General features: G+C 39.9%; 1 protein-coding gene across 6 annotated transcripts in view; it reads right to left on the bottom strand.

The window, feature by feature from the left end:
• LOC133559198 (fibroblast growth factor receptor 2-like) overlaps positions 1–14,595 on the bottom strand; it is a 67,395-nt gene that overhangs the window by 23,386 nt on the left and 29,414 nt on the right. For 3 of the 6 annotated variants that reach the window (XM_061910720.1, XM_061910724.1, XM_061910725.1), the window contains 5 exons: positions 10,029–10,219; positions 8,837–8,981; positions 6,915–7,114; positions 5,260–5,399; positions 733–854 (listed from right to left, as the gene is read on the bottom strand). In XM_061910720.1, the coding sequence (XP_061766704.1) occupies positions 733–854; positions 5,260–5,399; positions 6,915–7,114; positions 8,837–8,981; positions 10,029–10,219 (798 nt within the window). Of the gene's footprint in view, positions 1–732; positions 855–5,259; positions 5,400–6,914; positions 7,115–8,836; positions 8,982–9,636; positions 9,776–10,028; positions 10,220–14,595 lie in introns of all 6 variants that reach the window. The other 3 variants (XM_061910722.1, XM_061910723.1, XM_061910721.1) reach the window with 3 other exon arrangements.

The raw sequence follows: 14,595 nt of genomic DNA, 5'->3' as shown, positions 1-14,595 counted from the left end.
TATGGGGGTGCGTTAGTGCCCAAGGCATGGGTAACTTACACATCTGTGAAGGCACCAATAATGCTGAAAGGTACATACAGGTTTTGGAACATTTGCTGCCATCCAAGCGCCGTCTTTTTCATGGACGCCCCTGCTTATTTCAGCAAGACAATGCCAAGCCACATTTAGCACGTGTTAAAACAGCGTGGCTTCGTAAAAAAAGAGAGCGGGTACTTTCCTGGCCCGCCTGCAGTCCAGACCTGTCTCCCATCGAAAATGTGTGGCACATTATGAAGCGTAAAATACGACAGCGAAGACCCCGGACTGTTGAACGACTGAAGCTCTACATAAAACAAGAATGGGAAAGAATTCCACTTTCAAAGCTTCAACAATTAGTTTCCTCAGTTCCCAAACGTTTATTGAGTGTTGGTAAAGGAAAAGGTGATGTAACACAGTGGTGAACATGGCCTTTCCCAACTACTTTGGCACGTGTTGCAGCCATGAAATTCTAAGTTAATTATTATCTGCAAAAAAAAATACATTTTATGAGTTTGAACATCAAATATCTTGTCTTTGTAGTGCATTCAATTGAATATGGGTTGAAAAATGTTTTTCAAATCATTGTATTCCGTTTATATTTACATCCAACACAATTTACCAACTTATATGGAAACGGGGTTTGTACATCACATCCCAGTCGTCCCATTGTTGGACCAAATCAGACACTGTGATTGTGAAGCAGGATCTACTTACCTTTCAGCATCTTAACAGCGACAGTTAAAGCCTCCTTGGGTTTGTCTTTATCGATGCCAAGAGCTTCTGCCATTACTACTTGGCCGAAGCAGCCCTCACCGAGGGGTTTGCCCAGGGTCAACCTGCAGTCACCACACAAAAAAACCCCAGAGGACTGATTAGGAGCTGAAGTACAATTGAAAACAGTCCACAACTGCTGTGGTACAAGTGGATACATATTATCCAACACATTGTGCACTCTGTTTCAATCAGTATGTGAGTGTGTGTGTGTGCTGTATTGGCACGTTGACTGTAGCCAGAGAAGCTGGTAGGAAAGCAAGCATGGCACCGATAAACATCTGATAAAGCAGGGTGAAGACACTTGCTTCTAAGCTGTTTACCTTGCTTTGGCAAGTGCTAAAGTATATAATTACTTGTGCAACTGGCTTTATATCAGCACAGACACATTCATCTTTGATGAGAGATTGCTGATAAGCAGGTTTGTGAAGAATTTCACATTTCTATTCAATACATTTGACGAATTTGAATTATTTTGAATGTACACCACAGGACAGATTGATGAATTTGAATTACAGGATGTCAAATTAATTAATCACAGTTCAGAAAAATTCCATATTAACAAATAACAGGAAGACTTTGTCACATTTAACTAAAATATGGGCTTGAATAATACAAATAATTCAATCGATCGCAACCGAACTGTGTGGTTTGTCATGAAGACATTTTGTCTATCATCCAAGTAGGCTTCAACAGTTAATGATCATAAACTTAGGTTGGACTTACCAGGCGAAACGGCTTCTAAGACAAACCAAACAGTCCAGTTGCGATTGATTGAATGCCCTGAGAATACAATGACCTTGATGAATGAGAACATCCATTTTATGCAAGTACTTTCCCACCAATTTCGAAAATTTTAATATATTTAAATAAATTATCTCTTTTTTAGAATGTGTGTCAAACTCAAGGACCAGGAGGCAGATCTGGTACACCAAATAATTTTATGTGCCCCAAGAAAGCCTATAAATAATGTATGTTAATAAAGCAAGTCATCTTTTCTACTAAATGTTGTCATTTAAATTTTGACAGAAAATGTGCATGTAGTGCATTATTGCATAACTTAATATCTGATCATGGAACAGATATTACACTACATTATACTATTATAAATGCCAAACATTTTGTGTTAGCATAACTATGAATACTTAAATATCTGCTAATCATAGTAACTCATGATTTCAAAGCAAGGTATCAATCCAATTGTACATACCAAAATAATGATCAAATGCATAGGCTATTGTGTAAGGTGATTTTATTTTTGTATTCATTAGGGGTGCGATTTTTACAAAAACTCACATTTCAGAAGCGATTCTCATTCAACACAAATCTCAATTCAAATTGATTCTGGCAACATATTTGGTCTAAAAAATGTAAAACCTTTTCAAAACAGGTTACAAAAGCTCCCATTTTTGCTGATGTATGACATACAGTATAAGTGTAGCGAGTATGCACAAAGATGGCCAAAAAATATTTTGTTAAAAATGTGTTCCTAAAAAACTATGAGTAGATTTAGAATTGTAATAAATAAAAATAGGTTATTCGTATAAATACATTTTTAGGACCCCTAATATTCATACACATTACAAGCAGCCCTCTGAGGGCAGCCATAACAGCATTTTAGAATATTTTTTCATTCTTGAAGGAACCATATGTAATAATTTCATGTCAAGTCATCAATAAACGGCCCTGTTATGTCAAAAGGCATTAATAAAGCATGTTCTTTTCGAATACCTCTATAACTGATAGCAGTAGTTCAGCCGGGATATGCTCATTTCAAACTTAGATTTACAAGCTCCGAAATCTTCATTTCGATGTCCTGCCTTCTTCTATCGTTTGACCAATTAGAAAGTCCGTGAGGGTGTCACATCCAGGTTGCCACTTAAGCACCGCCCTCTTCGTCTGGCTACTGCCATTGGAAAAGTCATTAAACATATCAGACGTTAATAAATCTAAAAGGTGTCGTTGCGATTCTCAACTTATTCATGACAAAGCCAGGAACAAAATAAGGATTTGTATCGAGGGTGCCTTTGAAAGATGGAGACGATTGAAGGCAGAGAAGATTTTTTTATCTGATGCCAAACTTGATCATTTCCTCCTTCATAGGTAAGTAAGGCCTTTATGTTTTCTTATTACTTGCAATAAATGGAAATGGCCATTTCGTATGTAAACTATATTGTCCAATACAGTCTATGATGTAAGACTATATTGTACGAATGCTTAGTGTGATGGTGCTAAGTTCGTACTGTAATGCTTAGCATGCTTAGCAATGACACATCGGCATACAGGTTAACGTGGAAAATACTGTATATGCGTATTAGCCTGTATGTCAATGTGTATTCAAACTGACAGGGCAAAATATATTTTCGACAAATAAAACCTATGTGGCTATGGGTAGTGCCTATTTTGTTTTCAATATGCTGATACGCTGAGGAAATGGGTTCCAACATTAGCACGGCTTTCATCGTAGCAATGTGAATCACATGATAAAATAATTCCTCATTTGTGTAGCCTATAGGCATACCTTGGTAAAATGTCCCCTCTTTAGTTTTGGGTGTACATTAGGCTGCTAAGCATGCTCTACTTATTTTCACCAATATAATCATTGCCAGCAATGGTTGTAGTCTGTTTAAGTCTGTATTTTCTAATAGTACTGACAATAACCATGTGATTACTATTTATTGTAATAATGTACGCAGGCATGAAAATACCCCAATGTCTGTGTAAAATGGGTTGGTCAGACAATTGTTATTGACAAAACGCTTGTCTATTCAGCTATTATGGTCCCAGCACCTAAACCCTTAGTAAGAGGCAGTGGAAGTTTGAAGTTCCTTGGAGTAGCCCAGTCGATCGAGCTGGATTCGACTGCGTATCTGGTATCATTTTGACTGTGTTTGTAGTACCATTTCTGGCCACCTTCTTACATATGGACCCTTTAGTTGTTAAAGAAAAACTTTTGCTGTAGTTAAATGTGCATATGAGGTTTACAACAACAATATGTCTATGAAATATATAAATCCATGTGGAATATGGTTTACTGCAAAGCATGATTCAGAAATAACTTGTGAGACATTCTCAATACATTTCAACTTAGAATTCTGCACAAGCCAGCTGCCAAGTCCTGTCATACTTTTGGGGCTCATTTGAGTACCAGATGGAGATGTCATTATTTTTGTGTGTTTAGTGTGCCATAATGTAAATGTAAACATTATTATAGTTAAGCAAAAATTGAGGGTTTACAGGCTTTCAGTTCAGAGTCAAGATGTAATTGGAAAAATAATATGATATTAACGCCCAACATGTCTGATAGTAAATAGGCAAAGTAGATAAATGTCAAGAAACTGTCGAATACATTCCATCCAACGTTCCCTCTAAGGTACGCGCCTGTGCAATTGCACACTGCTCACGCGTCTTCTGCGCACGGCAAATTTAGGCCGCGCACAAAATCGAATAAAAAGATAAGCGCATAACAGTGTGCACGTCTGCCGTCGCTCACATGTGCGCTACTGAATGCTCAAGGAGTTTCGGCGTTTGCTCACACATATGAAAAACTGGAGGGAAAATCGATTCCATCCACATTATAAAGCATCTATATGGACACTTATTACCCCTATATGTTAAGCTAAATGTGTCAACACAATCAGTCCTGCAAGTTATCTTTCTTGTTTGATTGAATGTAATGTTCCAAACATGTCTGGTAGTTGACTTCTGCAAGATAAATAGTCAACAGTCTACCATTCACAATCACTGCATATTCTAGAACTCATTACTAGTTTTGTTTGTTTTTGTTTAATTCCTCCTTTATTTGACAAGTTTCGCTACCTCCCATAAGTTATAGCATCCTGGCTATGTAAACTCTCAATGCGCGCCGGGAGAGGGCCGGGACCTGCGGTCGGCGCCCTGCCACAGTAACACAATCCCCTATCTGTCCACACACACTCGCCACACTCAATGGCAACCATTCTGTCCGTCCAGCCGCACATAATTGATGTTATTTTTCCTCCGCACAAGCCACAAACGTTTGCATTCCTCGGCACTCTGCAATTCCGACATGATCCCTCAGGCACTGGGTGACAAGCGCAGTATAAAGACCCAAAGAGAAATACACCAAGATGAATTCAGTCTAAAAATACATCTCAATTAAATTCATAAAATGCTAAGAGACCTTCTTGTTTGGTTTCAAGGGACTCCAAGTGAGTTTTTCATTACTAAAAACGTGATTGCTTTATTGAACACAAGCTTTAAATGGACCACCATTAATTAAGTCGATCGCTTCTTGATGAAACGCAACTTGTAGGTAAATGTTGATCCTTCAGGAAGGTGTTTGTGTAACAATAGTGAGGACAGAGTGCTACAGAGTTGAAGCCAATACTCAAAAACAACACTTAAAGTTCCATTAAAAGCGTTAGTGCAATATCACTTTTAAATGCTGTTGTAAGAATATGTGTCAAAGATAAAAATACATATGGTCACCTGTCTCTCGAGAACTCCCATCGTGGATCCTCAGGAAGGTCATACTCAGGAATCGGGTCATCGTGTGCTGAACTCCTCCGTGTGGTGATACGTACAAGAGGTGTGTTGGAGTTCATAGAAGCGCTGGAGTCAGCTGACACCTATAGGTAAAAAAAGATTGGCTGATCACCACTATCTAGGTTCAACGGTCAGAAAGCCTAAGACATGAGAAGAGGAGTCACTTAAAACTGCGTCTGTAAGACTTATATTGACATTACCATCAATATTGGCAATTTGGCACACTGATATGCTTGATTTCTAAAATGTCTGTTTTATCTTAACAGATATGAATCAATTTTGATTACATTGAGCACAAGGAATGTGTGATGGATAAGCAGCCTTGCATTTGTCTTTTTTTCCACCCTCACCTTACCTCCACACTGGACTCAGTCTGCATGCAGGGTGCAATCCAACACTTTTTTGATTTCACTTGAGGGGAAAGCATGACTTAAACACACACACTTTATGAAAATCTAGTGTCATTTTATGTAGAAGAGTTGACTTTGAAGTGGTGTTTCTAGCTTAGAATATTTTAGGTTTCACCAGTCATGCATCTTTTTTGAAATTATTAAAATGTTGAATATTTCATACTGTATGATTTATAATAGGTTACTCTACATCAGGGGTCGGGAACCTTTTTGGCTAGGAGAGCCATACAAGCCAAATATTTGAAAAGGTATTTCCATGAGAGCCATATAATATATTTTTTAAGACTGAATACAACTAAATGCGTGCATTTTTAAGTAAGACCAACATTTTTAGAGTATAATAAGTCTGTTATTCTTTTTAATAACATTGTTATTCTGAAGCTATCCATCCATCCATCCATTTTCTGCTGCTTATTCCCTTTGGGGGCACTGGTGCCTATCTCAGCTACAATCGGGCGGAAGGCGGGGTACACCATGGACAAGTCGCCACCTCATCGCAGGGCCAACACAGATAGACAGACAACATTCACACTCACATTCACACACTAGGGCCAATTTAGTGTTGCCAATCAACCTATCCCCAGGTGCATGTCTTTGGAAGTGGGAGGAAGCCGGAGTACCCGGAGGAAACCCACGCATTCACAGAGAGGACATGCAAACTCCACACAGAAAGATCCCGAGCCCGGGATTGAACCCACGACTACTCAGGACCTTCATATTGTGAGGCAGACGCACTAACCCCTTTTCCACCGTGAAGCCCTGAAGCTAACTAGCAATAAGTAAAATACTTCTTACCATTAACGCGACTTCTTGTACAGGTGCTGTAGAAAGCGGATGGGTGGATTAAAATGCATGAGAATGTTTTATATTTTGAACGTTATTTTTGACAATGTGATTACCAGCGGAATTATTCATTACTTACCGTGTTGAGCAATGTCAGCTAAGATTTATCTGAGAGCCAGGTGCAGTCATCAAAAGAGCCACATCTGGCTCTAGAGCCATAGGTTCCCTACCCCTGCTCTACATCCTCCTGAGAACCAGCTAGCTCTGCAATTTGTTTTTGGTCTATTTTATCAGAGAAAAAAACAGCCTCAGGGGGACATGCTTTAATGCTATAGTATTTTTATTAAATGTGACTGATGTGCTCCTCTAGAGGTGTTAATGCAATCAAACTCTTTATCTACTTTCTGTTACCTGGCGGCGCAGAGGGATCTGTTTGCTCAGTTTGTGAACTGCAGGTTGGCCGCCAAAGTCTGGTTTCTTGGCCGTGTTCCTCATGCGGCACACCACCACGATGCCCACCATGCAGGCGATGAGGAAGACGCCTGCACAGTAAATAGCAATCTCCACATAGTCGGGTGGAAGGGGCTCTGCGTTTTTCTCTGCAGCTAAGGCAAATAAAGGAAAGACAGTGAGATGGATTACTTAATTGGAGGAAGAGATATGATGGATGTTCTCCATTCAAATAAACACACATGGGTACAAGATAGACAGAGACAGATGCCACAGTGGTGATTCATGTGTAAATTAACCTTAAACTAAACTGTCACTCTTCTCCAGGTACCAGCACGCCAACTGTATCATGTGAGAGATGAGCTAATGTAAGCACACCAAGAAAAGGACAATACCTGCCTCACTTAATTTCATGCATGAGAGATTGCAAGCTCATGGATGAAAAAACAAAGAAAACTAGCTTATTTTGTGGGCATTAGTGCTCTAAATATGGGATGCGCCATAATGTATGAATCCTCAAAATCACAAGCATGCTGTTTTTTAGTGTGCGTCTAATCAAGAAGTCTAGTGGCCATGCAGATGGGGTGAGGCTACATGTGGGAGCCTTATGAGCCAAAAGAAAAAAAATAAGGCGTAGGCTTGTGGTGGATATAAAGCCTGTTGAGGGGTAATAAATATTACATATTACTCCCTGAGTGAGTGTCTTATCGAAGCAGTATTTGGATTAAAGGTAAAATTAGGAAATAACTGACAACCGTCACCCTTCTCTACAGACCTGCAATAAAATATTTATTTGAAACACTTAAAACTAATGAAAAGAAGAAGTGGAATGTGTCCTTGTTTTTTTACTTATCTATTTCAATACAAATTACACACTTTCATGAATTAAACATCTATTCTCGTAAAATCAGAACTTTATTCTTATTAAATATCGTACTATTTTTACTTAATGTGATTTTAATGTCATATGAGCAACAATCTAGCATTAAGAGGGATCAACAGTAGTTGTGTATTGATTGCTGTGGAGTTCACTCAGTCAACTACTGTCAGTGAATTTGAAGCCATGACAGGACAGGAATCCAACCTTCCATCTTGATGTGAAGCAAAAACACTCCGTATTTTAGTCTGGGGTAAGCTGCTAAAACCTACTCAAAAATTGTCTACATTTGATCCTCTGGTATGCATAATTGCAGGCTTGTTGTCGAACAATGAGCTAAAATAGTATGACAAGAAGTTGATAAATGAACACAAACAAACAGACATTAGCATGCATGTGTTTTTGTTTAGAAACTGAAAATTGCTGGCTCTTGATAATTGAGAAAGCAAAACCAACTTCATGCGCAGGTTGAGCTTTAACTTTCCTCCTTTATTTCTATTTGAAATAAAGTTTCAAAAACCGACAATTATCATAGCCAGGAGAAGAGTGAAGAAAATGTGCTGCACTCAATTCCAGAGCATAAAAGAAACTCATGCATTGAGATATTTTGCATGTTAAATTGGAAAAAAATGGTACTCCTCAAGGAACAGGAGAGAGATGTGACAGAGGGGAACGTGGAAGACAAACCCTTCCCTCCCTTTGGAGTCTGTAGACACTCAAGCTGCTCTGGGAGCTCCACTTCCGTCCCTGAGTTATAATAATTTGTCTGCAAACGAGCCTCTTATCTACGTTGAGGTTTCAACAGCTCTCCAAACCAGACAATATTAAAGAATATATGCCCCTTGATGCTCTTGCATGACATTATCTTGGATTTTGACCATGCAAGTTCATTAGAGTAATTGACAATTGGAGCCGTGTGCCTTGTGCTCCAGAGGGAGGAAATGTTTGACTATGCTGATGGAAGAAAAAGAACAATAGGAGAGTAAAATAGTGTATATACCTGGAAGCACCGTCAACCAAGCAGTGTGATAGGAGATCCCAATAGAATTACCCGCCAAGCACGTATACTCCCCAGCAGCTTCAAATGTTACATTGGGCAAGTAGAGAACTTCTATCTCCTTATCTGTGGTGTTTACACCCGCGGTCTGGGGAGAGGAAGAAGAAGGAGGAGGTGGAAAAGAAGAAAGAGAGGGTAAAAGATAAGAGATGGGGAGGGTTGGTGGAAAGCAAGGTCACAGAGAAAGATGGGGGAGAACAGAGAGAGAAAAGAATACAAATGAGACCCAAAACACCAAGAAAGAAATAAGGGTGGCGTCCATCGTTGAATCCCTTCTATCGGGTGGGCGTTATGGGATGGCGAAGTGGGGTGTAACAAAAGACATGGAAAGCCCAATGTGTCACCAAAACAAGGGAATATAAAACCAACAAAAAAACTTCCCATAGCCATAACAAGAGACTAATGCTACAGCAGTCTAATGCGTACATTAGACCAAGCACATGCACACACAAACATACAGAAAACTAGTACATCAACTATATATTGACACAGCCTACAGGTGAGGAAGACAGAAACAAAATAAGTGTTGTGATGAATTTAGTGTTAAGTTAAACAGCTCCGCCTCCAAAACTGAACCAGCCTCAGCAACTGAAACACAAATGTCTAATTAGGGGAGAGACGGTTGTGAGGACCCAGGAAAGACACCACCAACAGGACCGCCACAGCACAGCAGGTCAAGGATGAAGCCCAGGAAACCACACCAGGAGAGGAGGGGTGGGGGGTGGGTCACGTCTTTGGGTTACCTGGTATGACCGTCAGCCAGCCTGACTGACTGGCTTCGCCTATATAATTGGAGACTTTACAGATATACTCCCCAGCATCATCGTCCGTCACGTTGGAGAGGGTGAGCACCTCCACGTCAGAGCTGTTAATGCCTGAACGCTGAAATCCAGATTATTACAGAAACGGGTCAAAACCTGAAGCATACAGACAAGTAATATGACGACAACAGCTACAGGAATGCATTAACAGGACAAGGTAGAAGACACCAGGAACCACTACAGAAAAGACCTGTTAATATAAAGGTGAGGAAAGAGTATCATCATCATCATCATCATCATCAGTTTGCTGCTGTCACTAGGGAAATAATGGAAAGAAAGGGTGGAGGACTTAGAATAAAATCAAAGGAATGTACCTTGAGCACTTTGACATAAGGGTTCCCATCGGGACCATTGCGACTCCCATTTTGGGAGATGTGTTTCAGCCACTGGATATGAGGTTGGGCATCACTGTACACTTTACAGACAAAACGGGCGTCCTCTCCAACATAGACAGTTGTGTTGGCAGGCAGGCCAGCTTGAAGAATGGGCCGGTGAGGCGACCGCTCTGTGGAGACAGAAGGGTCTGTTGAGTTGAGGTGCATTTTTTTAGATGTGATTTGCCTAAAAAGAAAAGTGAAAAATCTTTGCAATACTATAATTGGTTGCAGTAATTAGATACCTCTACTTGTGTAGAGTGGAACTAACTATCACCATATCAGTTTATCCATCCAAAACACATCTTTCTGCACCATGCAATGGGTGACCGACCTAAGTGTTAAGATGAACTTAATTTTTTCTAACTTATAAATGGTGTTACAAAGATGGATCCTTGTGTTAAACAATGCCAAAGCACAAATCAAAAGGTTCATGCATTTTGGCGTGAGCTTGCACACAGTTTTGGACACCTCTGTTACCTGGGTTTTGCAGTGTGCCTACATTTTGACATTACAGTGAGGTGGACATTCTTATTTGAAGTTTACGTCAAGCTCTCAATCTATCTCTTCCCTCTCTACTTCAGGCAATTAGGAAACAAATTAAAAAATAGAATAAAAGTATTATATTTGTCTAATCGTGGAATGCGCACAATAACAGCTGCTAAACAGGTCTAAATTGACTGGAGAGTCTGCAAGTCTACCTAATGTTGTGACCGGGTTAATCTATACATTATTATGTACATTTTTGACCGTGTCTAGACAAAACTAGTGGTGACAACTTTAAGATATATATTTAAACGGTTTTCATTTTCTAAAGATACAATATGACACCTTTGTAAAGGATGGGCATGGTTTCATTTGCAGTCTAAAAACGCCTCCAGAAACAAACAACTTGCATACAGACTCAAAAAAACGGGTTATAAATGTGACTGTTGAGTTAAATTTACGCTAAATTTACACCAAAGCAAATCCAATAGATACTATCTAGACCACAAGAAAGTGTTTTAAATGTAGTTTAAAGTTAGAACTGCCTCTTTTTTAGCAATAGACCACTACAGTGCCTTACTATGTGATTGTTGTTTATCAATGTTGGCCTTTGGCTATATGTCTTCCTTTATGACTTGGTCTTTGGCTATATGTCCTCCATTATGACTCCTCCTTTGTAGAACTAAATTGAGTGTTACACTCTGTTGGAGTGGTGTACTGACACTATTTAAATTGCTGACGCAGTTATACCATTCCACCTATATGCATTAAATGTCTGTACACCATATGGATGTCCATTGTTTTTACATGTTTATAGTGTTTCCAAGAATTCTTAACGTTGCAAAGATTTTCCAGCAAACTCAGACATGTACAGTAGAAACATGACAGTTCTCATCTTATCTTAAAATAATTTGGCAAGCCTCACACTACAAGGAGGTGGACATATATCCTTTAAGGTATTCAGGCTGGAGGAGGACGTCCATTAAGTTAGGTGTTTATATTGCATCGGAGTAGCAGAGTATGCTCACATAATTGAAGCACCTTCCCTGTACCCCCAATGTCCTGCTATTTGCATTCCCAAGCAGGCAAACGTTTGGCCTATGAATCCAAACAGAGCGAGACCTGTTGAACAATGCTCCCTTTCAAACAGCGCCAGACCGTCACAAGCGCGTTGAGGAGCATACCAACCCCCACACTGACAGCGACCACTCGCTGCCATCACTTACATACAACACACACACAATGATATCACCTACAGCCTGAGCCTGAGGCACTGTGATGCCTATTTAAAACAAAGCCTGAAAGTTCGTTCTGTGAAATGAACTGTGTGCATGTATGAGCATGTGCATCTATGAGTTGGGTGAGGCTTATGGCTAATGGTCAGCGTGTGAAGATGTGGTGAGAGCTACAGACTGTCAGACTAAAAGACAAAATTAATTAGGGGACTGAATAAATGAAGAGTTGTAATGAACAGTGCTTTTTATATTACTTATATTCTCTCCCTTTAAATCTTTTACAGAGCTAGGAGTTCAAAAGGTTCATCATACTTTTCCAAAGTTAATGTAAAACGGCTAGCAATAATAAAATAACTGGCAAAAGCCGAAGAAATTGTCACCATCTAATGTCCTGTGAAAGTATGCTCAACCGGAACATTCATTAAGGGGGTCATTGGCAAGACATCCCATCCTTCAGGGGGGTTATACTGAAGGAGGGAAGACGTCAATTTCATACAGAAACCCAAATAATTTGAGAAAACCCTCCCTGAAGCATGATGGTGATTAATTTCCAGTATGAAAGGAAACAGTACATTCATTGATCAATTATTAGCGGGCACTGTTTATTTAAGAATTTGTTTGGTCATCACTAGAAATGTGCTTGCTCCTAAACAGGCTGCTTAAGAGATTACGGTAAAAGTAGAAGAGAACCAGGCGACGTTTGTTGTGGCTCGATAAGAAGCTATTATTTATTGTTACATTTAAAAATCTTTTTTTAGATATTTTTCAGTAAATTACATTAATTATTTGTTTAGTTTATATTTTTTTATGAAAATGAGACAAAGACCAGGTGAACACTCTGGCACAGGACAACAAGCAAAAACCGTCACAGCAGCCAGTGTGTGTGTCCTTTTTGACAACCCCTTCCCCACCCATCACGATATATGTCTTTTAATCGTGCATGTTCCTAATGGTTGTCCAACTGCTGTCCTTTCTTAAGAGGGCCAGTCTGAGGCAGAATTCACTGGTTTCTCCTTGTTTTCACAGCTTAGACTGATAAGAGCAGACCTTTCTGTCTATTTCCCCTCCTTTTCTCTTCCAAAGTCTCTCCCCTCCCTTTGTCCACAACACTATAAAGGGGTAAAATGAAGCAAGAGGTTGCAGGGGGGCAGTGGCTGTGGAGCCAGACATTTAAAGGCTTTACTGCTCAGCTATAAAATGAAACAAATACAGAAATATGCAGTCTAAAGCAGAGATTTGGCTCACTAGCGTACCAGAGCAGGGGGCCTGAATTAGGGAGCATGAGCGTGTATGAATGTGTGTCTGGCTATACACTCATTGTGCAAGAAGCCTGAAGTATTTAGTTTGATAAACCTCTGCCTGATATAGAGAAATACTGTTGAAAACATGGTCTGCTAAGGACAACGGTGAGAGTTTGAGAGGCATGTATGACTAGTGGAACCTTAAACATCTTTATGAGTATCAAACATTCTACTAAACACCATCTCACTTACACTGTATGTATTATTGACTTTTCGTCAGCCAGATAACAAAGTACATATGCTCTGATTAATGGTATCGTGGGTTAAGCAAGTCCAAAGTAGAGATGATCTTCACTCTAACATACAGTACATACACAAATTGATCCACTATCTTTATCCCAGTGTCTATTGATTCTGCCTACTCGGCAGAAAAACACACTTTGCTTTGTGTGCTCCAAAGGTCATTAGAAAGTGTGGACTAAGTTAAATGTGAACTGTGTGGTAGTAATAATTTGAACGCGCCGGCTGTAATGGAATCAGAGAGGGACATTGAAGGGGACCAAAAAATAATTTAGTCTTTTCTGACTTATAAATGTTATTACAATGTTGGATACTCATGTTAAACACTGCCATAGCATCAAATCATAAGGTACATGCATTTTGGCGTGAGCTTGCATGTAGTTTTGGATTCCACTGTTAGCGAGGTTTTGCAGTGTGGCTGCGTTGTGACGTCAACGTGAGGTGGACATACTTATTTTGATATTAAATCATGCTCTCAACCAGTGCGGGAGGAGTAAAGGTAGAATAAAGTATTATTTTCATCTAATCTTGGCATGCACATAATAACGATGACGTGCGACATGCGGTGGAATAAATGCTGGAGAAAGCAGCTTTTTTCATGCAGGTTTGATACGATCAGAGCGTGTGCTAATATACCTAATGTTGTGAATGGGTGAATCTATATAATAGTTAGGAAGTTCATTTTTGACCATGTCCGAAAAAGAAATAACAGTGACATCACTAAAATATATGTGCATGATTATCCATCCATCCATTTTTAGTCACTTGTCCCTTTCGGGGTCACGGGGGGTGCTGGAGCCTATCTCAGCTGCATTCGGGCGGAAGACATGGTACACCCTTGCCAAGTCGCCACCTCATTGCAGGGCCAACACAGATAGACATCATTCACACTCACATTCAAACACTAGTTTAGTGTTTGAATGTTTAGTGTTGCCAATCAACCTATCCCCAGGTGCATGTTTTTGAAAGTGAGTGGAAGCCAGAGTACCCGGAGAGAACCCACGCAGTCACGGGGAGCACATGCAAACTCCACACAGAAAGTTCCCGAGCCCAGGATTGAACTCAGGACTTTCGTATTGTGTGGCACATGTACTAACCCCAATACCACCGTGCTGCCTGATAAATATTCAAACACTTACCAGCGTCCCCGCGACCCCAAAGGGAATAAGCGGTAGAAAATGGATGTATGTATGTATATATTTAAAAGATAAATTATGACACTTTTGGAGGGGTTTGGATGTAGTT

The sequence above is a fragment of the Nerophis ophidion genome, linkage group LG09 (assembly GCF_033978795.1).
Source record: "Nerophis ophidion isolate RoL-2023_Sa linkage group LG09, RoL_Noph_v1.0, whole genome shotgun sequence".
In the NCBI taxonomy this organism is placed as follows: domain Eukaryota; kingdom Metazoa; phylum Chordata; class Actinopteri; order Syngnathiformes; family Syngnathidae; genus Nerophis; species Nerophis ophidion.
The sequence above is the reverse complement of the archived record's forward strand: the minus strand, read 5'-3'. Positions and strand labels throughout refer to the sequence as shown.